General features: G+C 44.5%; 2 protein-coding genes across 3 annotated transcripts; one reads left to right on the top strand and one right to left on the bottom strand.

Annotated features, from left to right (window-relative positions):
* Window positions 1-1,125: 1,125 nt before the first annotated feature.
* Window positions 1,126-14,749, top strand: PSMD5 (proteasome 26S subunit, non-ATPase 5). 2 transcript variants are annotated; one of them, XM_014072566.2, is made up of 10 exons: window positions 1,126-1,321; window positions 3,099-3,243; window positions 4,377-4,490; window positions 5,908-6,036; window positions 6,375-6,484; window positions 7,423-7,565; window positions 8,632-8,823; window positions 8,942-9,051; window positions 10,891-11,031; window positions 12,952-14,749. In XM_014072566.2, exons 1-10 carry the CDS (start codon window positions 1,137-1,139, stop codon window positions 13,207-13,209), a joined length of 1,527 nt encoding a protein of 508 aa, XP_013928041.2. In that variant the 5' UTR covers window positions 1,126-1,136; the 3' UTR covers window positions 13,210-14,749. The 2 variants fall into 2 exon arrangements, with proteins under 2 accessions (XP_013928041.2, XP_087560892.1); XM_087704766.1 differs by having other exon boundaries at window positions 10,957-11,031.
* An 842-nt stretch (window positions 14,750-15,591) lies between these two features.
* B3GALT9 (beta-1,3-galactosyltransferase 9) lies at window positions 15,592-16,524 on the bottom strand. The gene has a single exon (XM_014072563.2). It carries the CDS (start codon window positions 16,516-16,518, stop codon window positions 15,592-15,594), a length of 927 nt encoding a protein of 308 aa, XP_013928038.2. The 5' UTR covers window positions 16,519-16,524.
* Window positions 16,525-19,654: the final 3,130 nt, after the last annotated feature.

Below are 19,654 nucleotides of genomic sequence, written 5' to 3' on the forward strand. Positions count from 1 at the left end.
TTCTTTCTGCCTCTGTCTGTCTGTCTGTTTCTCTTCTCTGTCTGTCTGTTTCTCTGTCTCTTTCTTTGTCTCTCTCTCTGCCTGTTTCTCTCTGTCTCTCTTTCTGTGTCTCACTCTGTCTCTCTCTTCTCTCTGTCTCTCTCTGCCTGTTTCTCTCTGTCTCTCTCTTTCTCTGTCTGTCTGTCTGTCATCTATCTACATCCATCTATATCCATCCACCCCACCCATCCAAAACGATAAGCATCCATCAATAGTGTGAGATGGATTTCCTTGCGGTTTCCCACCCACCCAAGTTTCTAATCAGGCTGACTGATTCTAGGAAAAAGTTCCATAAAAATTCTGTTCTTTGAAACATGAAAGTCTGTAAAAGGAAATTATTTCCGGAAATGCAATGACATTTTGCTGCACGAATTACAAGAGAGTCTGTGCAGAATGTTAAGAGAGAGAAAAGATCTTTGAGCTTCAAATGCTTCTGCCTCTTTGATTCTCTTTACTTGTTAGCAAGAATGGTGGCAGGAGGGGAGGAAAGAACACTTTATGCATGCTCAGAGGTACTCTTCTTACTGCTTTTTATTTTATATTTTAGATACTCTTGGCTGATATTGGATCAAGTGTCCGATTTTCCTTTTGTTTTGAGTCCAGTTTTGGCTTAGAAAGTGACTTTTCAAAACTCAGCTGGGAGTTATAGAGATACAGAAAGAATGACGCGCCCCCTCATTTGGGGTAAAGTTGTAACAGGACAAAGCAGGGAAGAGAAGAACCTCAAAAATTTACCAGCATGTCAGAGGCCGCCTAAAACGTTCTAATTAGGACGATTAAAAAAAAATATTTTGAAGGGTTCTCGCCGGAGAGAGTCGTCCTGTTCGCCCCGCATAGCGGCTTCTTTGAGAAGCACGGAAGTGTGGTATATTTACTCATCCCGCGCAGGGTCATCCTCTTGGGAGTGGGAGGAAACCTCCTCTTTTTCTCCTCCCCCACCCGCCCGATTTGTCCATCCAATCAGCGCCTGGCGTGAGCGCCGCCGCCGCCGCCACAAAGAGGGCGTCACCGCGCCTGCGCGGCTTGAAGGACCCGAAAGGGGCCTCCCGCTCCTCGCCGAACTCTCGCGAGAGGTTCCCCCTCCTCTTCTTTCCAAGATGGCGGCGGCTGAAGTGGAGGCTGCGCTGGCGCTGCTGAGCCGGGTCGCTGCGCTGGAAGAGCCTCTGGAGGAGCTGCGGGCCCTGCGGTTGGCCGTGCAGGCTCTGACCCCCGCCGCCCTCCGCGAGCGAGGGCCCCGCTACCCCTTGGCCGGGCTCTTCGTCCTCATGGCCCGCGGGGATACGTAAGAGTGGATTGTGAGGGGGTTCCATTACACTAAAAGGGGCTAGTCCTCATGGAGGAGAAGGTGGGGTCGTGGCTGGGCCGCTGTGAGGTTGGGTGGTCCACATGGGGCCGAATTTCAAGATCACAGGATGACAGGTGCATGCATTATTGGGTGTGCATGTGCATAGATATAATCTCTCTCTCTCTATCTCTATCTCTATCTATCTATCTATATACACACACATACACATTTATACACTATACTCTATGTACATGTGTAGATCAAATATGTGCCATACATGTGTGTCATACCTGTGTGTGTATTTACTATATATGTATCTGTATAAATATACATCTCTATCCTATCTATCTTCTATCTATATCTATTTATCTTCTATCTATCTATCTCTATCCATCCTATTTATCTTCTATGTATCTTCATCTATATATCTATATTCTATCATCACTATCTCTCTAAATCTAATCTATCCATTATCTCTCTCCCCCCTCCTATCTCTCTCTCTCTCTATCTCTATCTCTCTATCTATCTATCTACTATCTATCCATCCTATTTATCTTCTGTGTATCTTCATCTATATATCTATATTCTATCATCACTATCTCTCTATATCTATCTATCCTGTCTATCTATCTATCTATCTATCTATCTATCTATCTATCTATCTATCTATCTATCTATCTATCTAATCTATCTATCCATTATGTCTCTTCCCCCCTCTAATCAATCAATATATCTATCTATCTTCTATCTATCCATCCATCCTATTTATCTTCTATGTATCTTCATCTATATATCTATATTCTATCTCTTATCACTATCTCTCTATATATCTAATCTATCCATTATCTCTCTTCCTCCCTCGTATGTATGTATGTATGTATGTATGTATGTATGTATGTATGTATGTATCTATATATCCATCCATCCATCCATCCTATTTATCTTCTGTGTATCTTCAGCTATATATCTATATTTTATCTCTATCATCACTCTATCTCTATATCTATCTCTAATCTATCCATTATTTCTCTCCCCCCCTTATGTATGTATGTATCTCTCTATCCATCCTATTTATCTTCTATGTATCTTCATCTATATATCTATATTCTATATCATCACTATCTCTCTATATCTATCTATCTAATCTATCCATTATCTCTCTCCCCCTCCTGTCTGTCTGTCTGTCTGTCTGTCTGTCTGTCTGTCTATCTATCTATCTATCTATCTATCTATCTATCTATCTATCTATTATTTATCATCTATCTATCACATATACATACACACATACACAAATACAAATATGTCTATACACAGACACACACAAACCTGTGTGTATACATTTCTGTGTGTGTGGATGTAGAAAGTTGGGTTTGTTTTTTAGTTATAAACATGTATCCAGTCCCTCCTTTCTTTCTCTGCCTTTCTTTAAAACGTTGCTCTATTAATGTGGAAACTTTTGAAATGAGCATAGCAATGTTAAGGGAAGGCAACAACAGGATGGGGAAGTGATTGCTCTGATGTTATGCTATGTGCAAGTTATGCAGTTGCTGGGGGATGCTTGGGCAAAGTTTTGGAAAAGGTGTGATTAGTTTACATGGAGAATGCTTGAGGGGGTGGGTGGGAGAAGCCTTTGATCTTCACAACAACCAGTTCCACCTTGAAAAGTGGTGTCAAGAATTTTCATAAAGGAGTTAGGTTGCTTATTTTGCACTGTATTGACGCCTTTCCTTACTTCATTAGCAAACACCTGGGCTTTCCTTTCTCTTGCAAACAGTGAGCAGATCTCTTTATGCGTGTCAATCTTGGAGAGATTCCTGCAGGTCATGGATCCCTTGGATGTAATCCAAAACTTTGGGGAGGAACTTCAGAAGGGACTCTTTCACCCGGATGATTCAGTCAAAATCCTGACCATCTCCCAAGTACGTGTTACAATTCAGTTTTGTAATCTACTCAAAGAGATTAAGAACGAGATGATTACCCTGCCCTGCGCTTCTCTGTTCTTATGCATGTGCTGCAGGTGTCCGAAACAACACTGGAGGTGATATAGATAATCCTTGATTTACGACCACAATTGAGCCCAAATTTTTATGTTACTAAGCGAGACATTTGCTGACTGAATTTCTTTCTTGCCACAGTTGCTAAGGGAACCGTTGCATTTGTTAAGTTAGTGACATGGTTGTTAAGTGAATCGGGCTTCCCAATTCACTCTGCTTATCAGAAGGTTGCAAAAGGAGGATGACATAACGCTGGGACACCGTCATAAATATGTGTCCATTGCCAAGCATCTGAATTTCCATCCCATGAGCATGGGGCTATTGCAACGGTCATAAGTCTGGAAAATGGTCGTAACTCACTTTTTTCAGTGCCGTGTAACTTTCTCAATGGTCACTCAATGAACTGTCGTAAGTCAAGGACTTACCTGTACACTGTACATTAACTTCGCCCTCTTTTGTGTTTTAATTACACTGTACATTAACTCCGCCTTAAAGTTTTGGGCTAGTAAGCAACCCAAATGCTTTGAGCGATTATTTTTAAACGTTCAGTTTATGAAACCAGCAAGGCAATATTATAAAAACAGCAAGAGAGGACAGCTGAGAATGAGACTGAAAGACCAAAAGAAAGAATGGAAGAAGAATGGAAGTTGGAAACTGTCCAGTGACTATAAATTATGTTGCGCCCCTAGGTTGGGCCTTCTCCGGGTGCCGTCAACTAGACAATGTCGTTTGACGGCTCCTTGGGGGAGAGCCTTCTCTATAGCTGCTCCGGCCCTGTGGAACGATCTACCCCCGGAGATCCGGACCCTTCCCACTCTCACAGCCTTCAAAAAGTCAATTAAGACCTGGCTTTTCCGGCAGGCCTGGGGCTGTTGACCTCTTGAATGAGGTCCAGCCCCACTACGGTTGAGTGTGTTGTGTTTTAACCTGCTTTGTTTTCTTTATTTTTTAAACTTTTTAGTACTTTTTAAATTGTCTTTTATGTAAGCCGCCCGGAGTCCTTCGGGATTGGGCGGCATATAAGTTTATTAAAATTCAAAATTCAAATTCAAAAATAGGTTGGAAGAGTTGTTGAAGACGCTGTTGCTGTGAGAGAAATCCTTAACACTCCTGAATTACTGAGGCAGATTGTCTATTGCATTGCTGCCGAAAAAATAGCAGTGGCGAAAGAGGTTGGTGCTTGTGATCTGACGGTTGTGTGGGGGGGAGGAAAGGCCATCTAGTCCACTGAACTTTATAAATCTCATAAATCATTTATAAACTTTCCTTATCTATTGGGGCAATCGAGTGGCGCGGTGCGCCTAGAGGTGGAGCTCTCGCCTCACAATCAGGAGTCTGTTGTATTCAATCCTAGATGGAGGCAGATATTCCTTTCTCTCAGCTCACTGAGAATATATCTGCTGAACAAAGCTCTGCATTGGCAACAGGAAGGGCATCTGGCCAGTAAACACTCTGCTCCATTCAGTTTTGTCCAGACTCCACCCTGCAGGGGATTATGGGCTCATTAAAAGAGGATGATCTATTGGGCCAGTCGCGCTCTTGGCCCTGGGAAGGAAAGCAATGGCAAGCCACTTCCAAAATATTGCCAAGGATACTGCAGGGACTTGGCAAGGATTAAACACAGACTCAAAGGCGCCCCTCTCCCCCCCCCCCCTCAAATCTAAATTATGGGTAGCCATGGGCTCTGGAGCACTGCATTTCCAATTTCTGTTTTTGCAACTCAAGCATAGATCCTTCAAGAACTACCTGTGGGATCCCTCTGCTGAATCTCTTAGAAAGAAAATGAATATATTCAATTATGTACCAGATTAGACACATACACACACACACACACACACACATACGAACTGTAGTCAAAACTATTTCTTGATTATTTCCAAAGGTCAAATATGTGCCTTTCTCTGTGTTTAGGTCTCTGACTCCCTTATTTGTCAAGGATCCTGTCAGAGTGTGCACAGAGTGACTACTATTTTGAGACAATTAAGGCGCAAAATACAGTACACAGAGGTTTTGTCTGGTGATAGATACACAAGGAGAGAGATACATGAGGAGGGAGGAAGAGAGAGAGTGAGACCCTCACATGGCCTCCCTTATATATACAGCTTCTTAAAGTAACAGTAACCCTGCTACTCATCCTCACATGGCCTCCCTTATATATACAGCTTCTTAAAGTGGCAGTAACCCTGTTACTCATCCTCACATGGCCTCCCTTATATATACAGCTTAAAGTGGCAGTAACCCTGCTACTCATCCTCATGTCATCATCTCAGCCTTACAGCAGCTTCATTAAAAGAGTCATTTGCTACGAGATGGGTGGCAAATAAATTTGATAAATAATCATTTAAAAAATCCCCAATGTGCTGGACTACATATACGACCCATTGTACAAAGCCTTTCTCTTTCTTCTGGAAAATATTTTTCCCCGAGAACGGTTAGATCTCTCATCTTAAGCCGCTTGAGGTGGGCAGAGAGAGTTATCTGAATTCAGGCTGTGCAACTGTTTTGCCTTTTGCTAATTCAGGGTCTCCACGCCCCAACGTACGCCCAGGTCTCCTGTTCCAGTTTTTCATCGACAACTTTGTTTCTTAGGCCATCAAATCTTTGTCCAGGATAGCCCAGTCACTGGAGGGCTTGGAAGTTTTGCTGGCGGGGAATTTGCTCATCGACTTGAAAAACGTCATGGCGAAGAGCGACATCATACGTTATCGCGTGTATGAGGCAAGAGTTATGGGGTGTTGTTTTTTATTATTATTATTTTGAGCCGATAGAGGACAGAAATACATGTCTTTTAACTGTCAGGTGGATGATGTGACTTAGAAACATTATTTTTTAATAAAGTTTTTTTAATTTGTTTTCAATTTTAAAAATATAAACATTCCACCTTTCCGTCCCCCCAGGCCTTGAGTTTGAAACCTCTGCCTTAACTTACCTACGTTTAATTAAACGACTGCTGATCTGATTTCCAAATGGGGGAGGGGTGCCTGCCCATTGCAACAGAAACACTTTTAAAGAGAGACGTGGCTCAGATTCCTGTCCTTTTTGTGCGTTTGTGTTAGCTAGTGATCAATATTTCCTCTACGTCGGTGGATTCCCTGAACTACTGTGTGAACAGCGGCTTACTATCAGAAATGATCGAGGAACTGACGGGAAACGATGTGCTTGTCAGGTACATAATGGGACGGGCCTCAGCAGGTCTTGGGGGGGCAGCCTTGCTATCAGTGGTTAGAGTGCTGTACTGCAGCCACTTCAGCTGACTTATCTGCAGTTCGGCGGTTCAAATCTCACCAGCTCAGGGTTGACTCAGCCTTCCATCCTTCCGAGGTGGGTAAAATGAGGACCCAGACTGTGGGGGCGATATGCTGACTCTGTAAACAGCTTAGAGAGGGCTGAAAGCCCTATGAAGCGGTATATAAGTCTAACTGCTACTGCTATTGTAAATCCGTGGCTGCGTCTCAGTTTTGCTGGCTACCTATCTCCAATCTCTGCCCCCAATTCATACTTTGCTTCCAGTGCTTTCTTAGATGGGGAGAATGAATTCCATTCTCTGCACATACACATTTTCTTCCCCTTGCAACCCTACCAAACCATGAGTCTCGGCTTCTGTGGTGTGTACCCCCCCTCCCTGTTTTCCGTGCCCCCCCCTCCCCTCTTGCAAATATCTTCACCTAAATAGCAATTGAACTTAGTTTGGTCAAATGAGGACCCAGATTGTTGGGGAAAAGATGCTGGTTCTGTAAACCGCTTACAGAGGGCTGCAAAGCACAGTGAAGTGGGATATTTAGAGCTTCAGTGGCACAGTGGTTAGAGTGGAGGTACTGCAGGCTACTTCAGCTGACTGCTAGCTGCAGTTTGGCAGTTCAAGTCCCACTGGCTCAATGTTGACTCAGCCTTCTGTCCTTCTGAGGTGGTAAAATGAGGCCCCAGATTGTTGGGGGCAAGAGGCTTGGTCTATAAACCGCTTAGCGAGGGCTGTGAAGCCGTGTATAAGTCTTAAGCACGAGGGCTGTACACTGGTGTTTACCTGTAGGTGGAGCTTCCTGGGGCATTAGGAGGACTATTGATTCTCATCTTTCTGAAGTGGTCTGTTTGTCTGTTTTGAAACAGAGTGACCTGCATTGAGATGGTGACCTCACTGGCCCAAACTCATCATGGACGGCAGTATCTCTCCCAGCAAGGCATCATCGACAAGATTTCCAATATAATCACTGGAGCCGATTCAGATCCCTTCTCCAGTTTCTACCTGCCAGGTGATTACACGTGGCCTTTGGGCATCTTGGTCTTGGTAGGGTTAATACTGTATATTTGTGGCCTGCTGTTCTCCAACCCTGCAGTGCAATTGCTGTATTTTTTGGAGTAGAAGACACACGTTTCCCCCTCCCAAAAGAGGGTGAAAAGCTGGGTGCGTCTTATACACCGAATGTAGCCAAAAACGAATGTGAGGCATGGAGGAGGCGGTGGTCTGTGGCAATCCCTACAGCCCGGAACCCCTGATTGGGGGTATTAGAGGCCGATCCACCTGCCAGTCAGCCGCTCATGCTGAATCAGACTGCAATAATGTGCTGAAGTTGATCTGCCTATTCGCTATTTGCTGCAAGGACGTGTCAGATTTTGCAGCAGCAATCACATTCAGAAAGCACATACAAGTAAGTGATCCAGCAGCATTCAGTAGCTTCTCTTTATATATAATATAACACATGAAATAAATATACAATACCAAAAGCAGGTTTTCCAATGTGGTTCAGCAGAGGAGAGGAGTTTCACTTTCAGTTTTAGTTTCAGAGATTGGCACAGCCTGCAGCTTTAGTACAGAACAAGCCACGCCCAGGCTCCTTGCTCTCTCCTTCCTTGTTGCTCACACAGCAAATACTGTTTGTTTCCAACCAGCCCTCAACTCTCTCACACACTGACAGGACGCTCGCTAGTTGAATACCATGGTTGCTGATAGGCAGAGGCAAAATATTTTTTTTTCTTATTTTCCTCCCCCAAAACTAAGACGCGTCTTGTACTCTGAAAAATACAGTAGTGTGTGTGGCCCAAAACCTATCTTGCATTCTGTAACATTAATTCTGCTTCACATTTATAACCTTGGTTTCTTTCATGCTCTCTTTCTCAATCCCAGTTTGAATCTTGCTCCAGTTTTGGTTTTTTTTCTGCATAGGGAAGAGCAGAAACCCGTCCTTGAACAGAGGGTGGGTCCAGATGCTCTTATTGTAGGAATAACTTGCTTCCTGTGTTTATAAGGTTGAAATCTGTCGAACCTGGTTTTCAGGGTTCCGAGTAACTTGCTCTGCTGACATGGGGCTATCTTGGCAGGTTTTGTTAAGTTTTTTGGCAACCTGGCCATCGTGGACAGCCCTCAACATATCTGCGAGCAGTACCCTGCCTTCGTAGGGAAGGTCTTCAGCATGGCCGAAGGCCAGGACCCCACCTTGTTTGGCGTGGCAGTGGACACGCTCGCAATCTTGGGCTCCAACGTTGAGGGCAAGCTGGTGCTCCAGAAGACAGGTTTGTGCAGCGTGCGCGTGTAAAAGTATAACTCCGGTTACAAGGCTAGAAGGAAAAGCGGGGGGAGGGGAGATGCTTTATGGGCCTAGCCAAAAACGGAGTTTGCTTTGGTTTCCAGGGAGTCGGTTCCATCGCGTGCTAAACAGAATCGGGCACCAAATCAAGAACGCCCCGACGGAGACGCGAATCCGATGCCTGGATGCTATTTCATCTCTCTTGTTCTTGCAAGTAAGTTACAGGCAATCTGCTTGCCTCGCCAGCTACCAACATAGCCCATCTCTCTCCCTGTCTCTCTCTCTCTCTCTCTCTCTCTCTCTCTCTCTCTCTCTCTCTCTCTCTCTCTCTCTCTCTCCTCCCTCCCTCCCTCCCTCCCTCCCTCCCTCCCTCTCCCTCTCCCTCCCCCCCCATCCATCCATCCATCCATCTATCTATCATTCATCTATCATCTATGCTCAAATGTATCACCTAAGCCAGGAGTCTGCAACGTTAAACACTCAAAGAGCTACAAAGGTCCTAACCAGAAGCCCCCCATTCAATTCTGGAGCTGACTGGAAGTCTGGTTGTCCCCACCATAGAGTCTCCTCCTAGCACGGCGTCCTTTTTTGCCTGCCAACCGGAAATCCAATTCCCCCCACCATAGAGTCTCCTCCTAACGTGGCCTCCTTTTTCCTTTTACGGACAGGCGACAGGGAGCCACAGCAGGGGGATGAAAAGGACACATGTGGCTCCAGAGCCGGGGGTTGCTGGCCCCTCCCTGACCAAAGGCGTTGATAGATGGGTCATTCCTAAGCCAGCATACCTGTTGGTTGCGAAAGACCGGGTCCATAGAAGAAGGTTGAATTAAACTGATGTATTGTTCAAAGCCTATGCGTAGGAATCTACTCAGCTAATAATTGGAACCGGCTTAGAGTTAAATACAGGTCATCATCACTCAAAGGGCATTAGACTTAGTTCTTTTGTGGCTACATAGGAATTCTAGGCTGATTCCCCTTTCATTTCAGCCCTGGATCCTGCCACCCCTTCTCCTACAATACCTGTCTAACTAAGCTTCTTCGACAAGGCATTCTTTCTGAATGTCTCCCCAAAATCTGGCTGAACTCACTCCTGAACATTCTCCAGCTTACCACTTTTATTTGATTGACCCAGTTTTTTTCATGGGATTTTGGAGGGCGGGTTTTTTTAATAGGTGTAGTTCAAGAGTCATATGGAGGCTCTCTGGAATGAGGTTTCTTTTGAGATCTAGATGGAAACTGGACTTCTTCTTTTTGGGGGGGAAGATGCTTTGCTTCTCATCCAAGAAATGTCTTCAGAACCGAAGAAGCTTCTTAGATGGGAAGTAACCTGCCATCTAGCCTGCCTGTGAGCCAGCTGGGACTTGTGACTTCCTGCCGGCTTCCCCACTGACTTCAATTGTTGGAAGCCAGTTATCCACTGCCTTCGGAGTTGGATCAGTGGGGGCAGACAAACAGCTGGAGCCTGTTCCCCATGTGTGCATGTGCAGAGCTGCCAGGAGAAGGGAAATGTTAAGGAGCAAGGGCCGACTCGGGAGTAAAGCCACAGATGGATGGTGAATAGCCCCTCTCAGAGGGAATAAAGAGGTGTGAAAGGGGAGGGGAGTTTGCAGGAGACAATTAGTTCAGTTCATTAGAGCAAAGATCTGTTCCTGACTTCTTGCCAAGTATTGTCTGCTACAGAGTGGTGTTTGGAAGATATCGGTCTGGCAGCTCTCCAAGCCTGATAAAGGTCTGTAGTTGTGAAAGCTCATGAAAGACTATTGGCTGGGACTTTGCTGGAGAGGAATTCCCTTTAACCTAAGTAAAAGGGGTTTTTTTTGGGACGAGGAGTCGGCTTCGTGCTTTTGGGAATCCTAGGTCAGAACAGTGATTGGATGCCGTATTCCAGGTGTAGCTTTACCAAGGCTTTACAAAGCGGTACTAACACTTCATGTGATTTTGATTCCATGTCTCAGTTTATACAACCCAGGATGGTTTGAAAGTTTTAGGGCGGGGGGAAAAAAGGATCGGTCCAAGGTCTTAGTAAACTCACCTGCTACTCTCTTGCATACAGCCTGAGCAGCAAACGGAAGACCTCCTTCGGATGACTGAATTGTGGTTCTCCTCTCTCTCCAACCAGCCCTTGGAGCTGTTCAAAAGCATCAGCACTCAGCCCTTCCCCGATCTCCACTGCGCAGCTTTGAGGGTTTTCACTGTAAGATTCTTTTGGCATGAAATGCCTTTGCAGTTGTCTATACATCGTCATTCTTGCTGTGGCTCGCCAGCGGAGTTGGTGGCAGACTCTGACAGTGGGGAGGTTGGGGAGGAACCTGGGCCAGTCCTGGAATCTGGGGAAGGCTCTGATGAGGGCTCTGTGCCAGGGCTGTCTATCAGCTGCCTTCGGAGCCGGAGATCAGTGAGGCGGCAGAACAGCTGGAACCTGTTCCCGATGTGCACAGGCGCAGAGCTGCCAGGAGAAGGGAACAATTAAGGAACAAGGACCGACTCAGGAGTAAAGGCACAGGTGGACAATGAATGGCCCCTCCCAGAGGAAATAAAAGAGGAGCGAAAGGGGAGTGGAGTTTGCAGGAGACAATTAGTTCGCTGAATTGGCTTGTGACTCTTGCCAAGTTTTGCAGATATAGGCCTGGCAGCTTTCCAAGCCAGATAAAGTCTGTGACTGTAAATTCATCTTTGAAAGACTTTGCTGGATGTAAATGAGAAGAATTCACAGTCACTTAATAAAAAGGAGTTTGTTGGGACAAGGAGTTTGCTTCATGCTCCTGGAAAGCCTCGGTCAGAACAGTTCTCTCTAGGGCTGTTTCCCCCCCAGCTTGAATAAATGAGTGGTGGCATGAGCCAGAATTGTCAGCCGGCCGTCCAGGATAATCAGGGTTGCATTCTAGAACAGAAGAAGAAAGCTGCTCTTAAGACAACCTTTCCTCTGCTGATGAATTCCGTTTTTGTTTTTAATTTGCAAGAGTTTTAACCTTACCACCTGATTAAATATTTTTAGTGGGCTTAAAGAGAGGCTAAACTACAACATGATTGTGTATAAGAGTTTCAGCTGTGTTGCCAAGCATCTGAAGGCTGGGAAGACCCAAACTGTTAGAACTTCAAACAATAGGTCAGTTGTGAGTTAGAATGGTCGCTAAGAAAGGCCTAGTCTTAAGATGAGGGCTCTATGTAGTTTTGTGCAGTTTTTACATCTGGTTAAATATATTCAACTTGACAACAGAGTTTGTTGCAGAAAAAACAAGTCCAGAAAGCACACAAAGGTAACTGATTCAGCTATATTCATTAACTTCTTTATATACATAATAACAGATGAATAAATGTACAATACCAACAGGTGATTCTTCCAAGCAAACACAAGGCAAGAGAGTTAAGGGCAAACACAAGCGAGAACAGTTAGTTTCATTTCAGAGCAGACAGACAAGCTTAGACTAGTTTACCGTATTTTTCGGAATATAGGACGCAGCAAGGTTTTGAAGAGGAAAACTAAAAAAAGAAACGTTTTTGCACTCTGCAACCCTCCCCAAAATGGCCCGTTTTTCATGAAATTGGGCCTGTTTCCCCCCCCCAAAAAACGGGCATGAATATCCTTTAGGAGGCTTGTAGAATGCTCCTGGGGGTTGGAGTGGGGCAAAAAACAAGCAAAAAACGACCCATTTTTTGTCAAAAAAGGGCATACATAGACTTTAGGAAGCTTATGAAATGCTGCTGAGGGCTGGGGGGGGGAAAAAATAGCCCATTTTTTCTCTCATTTCTGCCCTCCCCAGTCCCCAAGAGCTCTCTGAAAGCCTCCTAAAGGCTATGCATGGCCATTTTGGTGAAGGGGGGGAGTTTCGAGAGGCAAAAGTGCTGTATATTCAGTATATAAGACACACACAGATTTTCAGCCTCTTTTTTGAGGGAAAAAGGTGCGTCTTGTACTCCGAAAAATACGGTACTTCTCAGAGCAGCAGACTCAGTTCTGTTTCAGCTCCCATTGGCTGACTTAGTTGCTATGCCTATTCATTGGCTGACCTTGTTACCATGTCTCTCCCAGTCATGAATGCTCTAACAATTGGTTTTTAAATGGAAGGAATTTGAAGGTCAAAACCATTGAATAAAATCTTCCTTGTTCCCCTAGGCCATTGCAAATCAACCTTGGGCTCAGCAGGAAATGTTGGCCAGTCCTGGCTTTGTGGAATACATGGTGGACAGATCCGTGGAACCGGACAAAGCTTCCAAGGAGGCCAAGTACGAACTTGTCAAGGCTTTGGTGAGCTCAAAGACAGCTGCAGAAATCTTTGGAAACCAGCATTACTTGAGACTGAAGACTTATATGCGCGAGGGGCCATATTACATCAAGGCTGTCTCAACTATCGCTGTGGAAGGAGCTGAGTAACCTTGGACGACATCATTTTAAGCGGATTCCAAGATTGACCAAATGTTCTGGATTTCTGGAAGATGGGGCTGGCCTGTTGATTTGTAGGAAGGGCAAAGAAAGTGTGGATAGCATTTAACTTGGTATGAGTTTCTTGTTTTTTTTTTCAACATTGAAACAGCAGGAAGTTGGTTTGAAATATAGAGATGTTTCTAGGTATTTTCCAAATGGAAAACACGGGCTCTACCATTTCACACTAAAAATCCAAGAGCACAGGAAAGGAAACTCTTTTAAAATACATATTTTTTTTAAAAAATCATTTTCCCCAGGATAACGTTGCAGGATCCTGGGAGGCCCGTATATTCGCCTTCATTTGTGAAAAACATTTTTTGTTGTTGTGGATCACACAGGTTTTACCATCTGCACAGAGTGACTGATTTTTTTCCCCAATCACACCTGCAGTGTTGTTTTTCCGACGTTCCAATTTTTGGCCACGACCCAAAACTTTGTCCGCACAACTTTACGTAGGGAAACAAATACATGGATTTAATCCGGGTTCTTAAAAGCAAGTTAGGCAGAAGAGTAAAGAATATATCTTACGTAAAAGGCTAAGTAAATCACCATTAAAAAAAAAAGTGCTTATTTCCCTCCGCCCCCCTTCTCTCGTCCTTCAACTGTCCATCCTCCAGCTCTTAATCTCAACCCCAGAAAAGTATAAATTTTTGCTGCCTCACTTCTCAGAGACTAATCCCAACAACCTCCTCCAAAATAAAACACATCTTCTAGTGCAGGGCTCGGCAACCTAAAATACTCAAAGAGCCACAGAGGTCCTAAACGGAAGCCTCCAGTTCAATTCTGGAGCCCACCGGAACTCCAGTTCCCCCATCATAGTCTCCTATTGCAGGCATCCTTTTTCCTCTACCTGTCCTAACCAACAGCCCTATCAATTGTGGAGCCAACCAGCAACAGGGAGCCGCAGCAGAGGGATGAAAGAGCCCACATGCGGCTCCAGAGCAGGTTGCCCACTTCTGTGCTAGTGCCTTTGAGAATTAATACATATCTGTTCACACAAGATATTTCTTCCTTGATTCAGTTCGGATGTAGCACCGCCACTTTTCCTACACGCCAGTCTCTAAGCAGGGCAGAGTTTGAAAAACGATTCAACATGAAAGATCAGGGTCCAATATGCATAATCCAGCTCAGCTTCATGGGTGTTAAATGCATTGGTGGCTTTTAATTCGTGACTAATTTAGGAAGCAACCATAGATGAATCGGTGGTTGTAGTAATGTTTTGAGTAGTTCTGCCTGCCTGCAAAGATTTGTTTTTCCTGCGTTCTGCTTGGGATTCGATTGTAAAATCCAGTCTTGAACTGAAGAAAGTGTGAACGTTGGTTTTTTACAATCCGATTTTTCGACCCCGTTTTGCTCAAAACTACTGACTTTGATGTATATGTTGGCTCCCAAATACTGTGACTTCCTTTTGTTGTGCTTATAAACATCATGTAGAATTAGCTTTCTAAAAGAAGAAGAAAAAAATTAAATGCCTGAAAAAAGTTTTCAACTTCTTGTCTGAATGTTGGGCAGCCGACCGCAATTTTGCGACCTTCTGACCAGCAAATTCGATGGGGGAATCAGATCCACGTAACCACGTCACTCATTGAAGACCTGCCATGATTCGCTTAACAGAGGACGAGAAACGTAAAACGGGGCAAAACTCACTTGACAAATTTCTCACTTAGCAGCATCAACGTTGGGCTCAATTGCAGTCGTAAGTCAAGGACAACCTCTACACGCAAGGCCACAGAATAAATGATAAATCTGTTAGGTAAGCTCTCCGTTGGGAGAGCGAATATGTTCAGAGAAGCGTTGTGAGAGTTGTGTTGGAGAACACACAAACCATCATACAGAGACACTGCAGTTTAAATAGGCTTTTACGTTTGTGGAAATAGAAGTATCATAGTCCATCAAACAGTCCAAGTCATACAAGGATAAGACAGTCAGTCATCAACATCTTTCAGTTAAGGGATAATCCAAATAACATAATCCAGTATCATATAATCAGTTCAGAATTCAAAGTTTGCTAGTAGTTGCAAAACTTACAATAGCTCATGGCACTTTCTAACAGCCAGCTTCCATAAACACTCAGATCAGATCAGCCCAGCATCTAACAAACAGAGCCAACAGTCACTCTGGCTCCCTCCCATGGCTGACCGAGGAAAACAGCAACCAATCACATTTCACAGTACAATCCAAAGAAACAGGTACAACATTGTTACATGATTTATATATTGCCAACCCAATCATTAGATTATATTCCTAACAAAATCATCACAATACTAGTACGTAAGATTGGGGGTAAGCCCATTGAGAAAGTCAAACGGAGATCCTATTATTTTGATTCTTCTAATTGGAAAAATGCTTGTTCTGAACGGCTTTGACTTTGGACTCTTTCAATCCGTCCAGATACGTCATGATTTTGCAGGACACCAGCCCGTAATAGGTTTCCAGTAAGGTGCAATCTTCATTGCCTTTCATCTCCTTCCATTCTCGGAGAAGCTGGCGTGTCTCCGACACAGTCGAAGTGAAAATATACTTATAGCAGCAACGATTGTACCAGATACGTCTCCCCCCAGAAAACCGGGAGCTGTGGATAGGCACCACGCCGGCTGCCCTTGCACAGACGCCCATAAAAAGGCCAGGCGGTAGGGAAGGAGGAACTTCTCTAGAAGTTACATAGATCTTCCGAGCAACGTCTTGTGAGATGACCAAGGCTGTGGCGCTGCAGTAGTCGGGATAATACCCTCCGGGATGTTTTCTAACGGAGGTAAAACTGCCATTGTGGAATTCTTTATTGGGGACGTTTGGATGAATCACCCTTCCGAGATAGATGTCTTCAGGATGAGCTCTTAAGTTGAGCAGATATTCAACCAAGGATTGGAGGTTGGCAAACATCTCCTCGTCTACTTTGAGAACGAACCTGGCCTTGGGACAAAACGTTACGGTCCACTCTACGGCCCTCTTGACCTTCAGTGTCTGATTCTCAGGGGTATCAAGAAAGATTCCTTGGATCAGATCCTGTTGTTGGTCTGATTCCTTGATGACCTCCACTTGGGTGGTAGCTGAAGATGGCTTTCCCAACACAAACAAGACCAGAGTGGTGTAACCTTGGACGTGGGTCACGTTGGCCCACGTTTTCCGGATTGCGCTGCGCCTGTCCAGGTTTTGGGGGCTACTGAAGATGAGAACCAACAGGAAGACCTCTCGGTTGGAGCAGGCTTCTGGGTTACTAAGGACATAAGCCTGGGAGATGTTGGTTTTCATGGAGGACATGTCAAGTATCCGGGCTTTTTCTCGAGCTCTGAGGACTTTCGCGTCCATGTAAGTGGTGGGGATGGCTTGTAAGAAATATTCCTCCGCAAGATCAGCTCCAAAGAGCAAAATGTGGAAAAGAGCCACGTTGAAGAGCATAAAGCACCACTGGTGAGTTCGGAGCCTACAGAAGATCAGCTGTTGAAATGGAGAGGAACAAAAATTAGTGCTCATTTCCTTCAGCATTTGTGCTGTTCAGTTCTTGCTGTGGAGTCAGAACTATTGATGAGTAGAGGAGAGAAGTGAAAGGAGGGGAGGAGAGGAAAGGAGAAGAGGAGAAGAGAAAATATTTGTAGTTCCATGGTGCTCTCTAAACTTGGTGCTTTCATTGTAGACATTTCATTACCAAAGTAGGTGTCATCATCAGTTACTTAGCACCGGAGGTGGTATTCACTTAACCTTCCTACTGGTTTGCTTTTGGCTAAAAAAGGGCCTAAATTGGATGTCATAGACCGGGGCGGGGGTGGACCTGCGATTTCCACTACTGCAGAATACCACCTCTGCATTAGCACTGATGTTACCTAGTTGGGTAGTGAAATGTCTGCCAGAAAACCAACAAACTAAGAGAGCACCAAGGACCCTTCCATCCTCCTCCTCCTGCACTCTGCAAGCCCCACTCCATTCTAGCACTGATGATGTTCCTTAGCTGGGTCACGAAACGTCTGCAAGAAAAGCACCAAGCTCAGAGAGCACCAAGGAGCCCACAATCAGAAATATTCGTGAACATGTGCTTAGATTAAATGTAGATTTATTTGGCTGTGCGCAGTACTTCCGTAATGCATTTAGAGAAGAGAGAAAAGAGGAATCACACAGAGTTCATAAAAGCACTGGAAAACATTCATGCACTCATCCTAGCTCTTTTGATTCTGTTAATGTAGGCTATCATGAATTAAAACCATTTAATTGGAGTATTGTTGTTTTTTAAAGTGCATATTTAAAACCATCCTTGGATTCTTCCCTGTTATTGAATCAAATGCTTTTTTGTAATGGAGGGGGAGGTATTTAAGGTCTCAAATTTAACCCTGGCTGCGGTAGATCAGGCTGAAATAAAGACTAGCTAGAGAAAATCTGAATTAGGAAGTTTTTATTTCCTATATCATGGACGTGGTGGCTCAGTGGCTAAGATGAGCTTGTCGATCAGAAAGGTCAGCAGTCTGGCGGTTCGAATCCCTAGCGCCGCGTCACGGAGTGAGCTCCTGTGACTTGTCCCAGCTTCTGCCAACCTAGCAGTTTGAAAGCACGTAAAAAAAAATGTGAGTAGAAAAATAGGAACCACCTTTGGCGGGAAGGGAACAGCGTTTTGTGCGCCTTCGGTGTTGAGTCACACCGGCCACATAAAAAGCACAAATGTCATATTGCTTCCTGAATATTAGCAAAATGAACGGCATGGGTAAAAAGGCATTTGATAACTAAGTAGGGTTTATCTCCTTGTTTCAATATCGTCACAATAGCGTTAAAGATGCTCAGGACTTACCTGCATGGTCTTTATGGAGACGACGCTGGAATTTTTCGAGTCGGGAGGTGGTGTGTGTACAGCTTTAGATGCACGGGGAATGTTTTTGCAATTGGAGTAGCATGTCATGTAGGAAAGCACACCCAGATAGAATTTCTCTTGTGTCAGGCACCAAGTACAGCATTCTTTTTAAATTGTTTTTTTTTTCCATCCTCTTTTGAATCCGAGCAAAGGCAGTGTAATACCAGAAGACGGTGATCATGTTACATGTTGGCACAGGATCCTTAATTTCTGAGCGGACCACAACAGAGGCTGCAGAACAGCAGAAGACTCTGTGTGTGTGAGAGAGAGAGGGGGAGAGAGAGAGCTGTTGTCCGCTTAAAAAGTTGTTGGGCTTAGTTTTTGCAAGATCTCAGTCCCGAGTGCAATTTTTTTAAAAGAGGCAAGCGAGAGAGGTAAAAGATAAAGGTTCCCCTCATACATATGTGCTAGTCATTTCCGACTCTAGGAGGTGGTGCTCATCTCCGTTTCAAAGCTGAAGAGCCAGCACTGTTTGAAGACGTCTCCGTGGTCATGTGACCGGCATGACTCAACGCTGAAGGCGCACAGAACGCTGTTTCCTTCCTATTTTTCTATTTGCATTTTTTTAATGTGCTTTCGAACTGCTAGGTTGGCAGAAGCTGGGAGAAGTCACGGGAGCTCATTCCGTTAGGGGATTCGAACTGCCGACCTTTCTGATCGACAAGCTCAGCGTCTTAGCCACTGAGCCACCGCATCCCTAAGCGAGACCATAGGGATGCTTTCTACCTCCCTCCCTTCCTCCCTCTATCCATCCATCTATCTATCATCCATCTATCTCTACCTACCTACCTACCTACCTACCTACCTACCTATTAGAATACAGAGGAGTAGATTAGGAATAGAATAGAATAAATAGAATAGTAGAGACGAGAAGAGAATTCTTTTTTGGCCAAGTATTATTGGACACACAAGGAATTTGTCTTTGAGGTGCATAAACCCTCAGTGTACATAAAAGCTATAAGTGATAAAACATGCTCATAGTCAAATACACACACACACACACAATCTCTCATGTATTCAATGTATTATTCTATTATAAATAACACATTATTCTACTACAAATAAACCATGTTTATTTATAAAGCCTGCAGGGACCAAGATAGTTCCATTCCTGGCTCAGCACAGAGGGATCTGTTGCTTGGCCAAGCACGCCAGCTTCGCCCGGCATGTGGGAGAGATCCCTTACCACAGGTGCAGAGCGCAGCCTGGTACACGCAGACCCAAGCAGACCTCTCGGCTTCTCCACAGCTGCTTCTGCGCATCTTTGGCGGTTTCCATTTGCTCGGCTGGAGCAAGGCTCAGAGGCACCGAGCCTGAAAAGCTTTCAGAGGGGCACATGACTTGGATATTTTTAAAAACTTGTTAAACTAACAGGTGCTTTATATTTTAATTTGACTTTCTTTTCTCTCTTTTCAAATCACATTCGGGCTCGTTACAGACTGGAATATAAGAATAGCTCTTTAACGTTCCTAAACTGAAAAGATAAACTGGCTGGAGATAACAAAGAAAAAGAAAATAAGATAAGAAAAAGTGCTATGTCCGAACTGAATGAAGGAGGAAATA

The sequence above is a fragment of the Thamnophis sirtalis genome, unplaced genomic scaffold, assembly GCF_051295495.1.
Source record: "Thamnophis sirtalis isolate CommonGarterSnake01/CBP01778 unplaced genomic scaffold, rThaSir2_p1.2 scaffold_2, whole genome shotgun sequence".
Taxonomy (NCBI): Eukaryota; Metazoa; Chordata; class Lepidosauria; order Squamata; family Natricidae; genus Thamnophis; species Thamnophis sirtalis.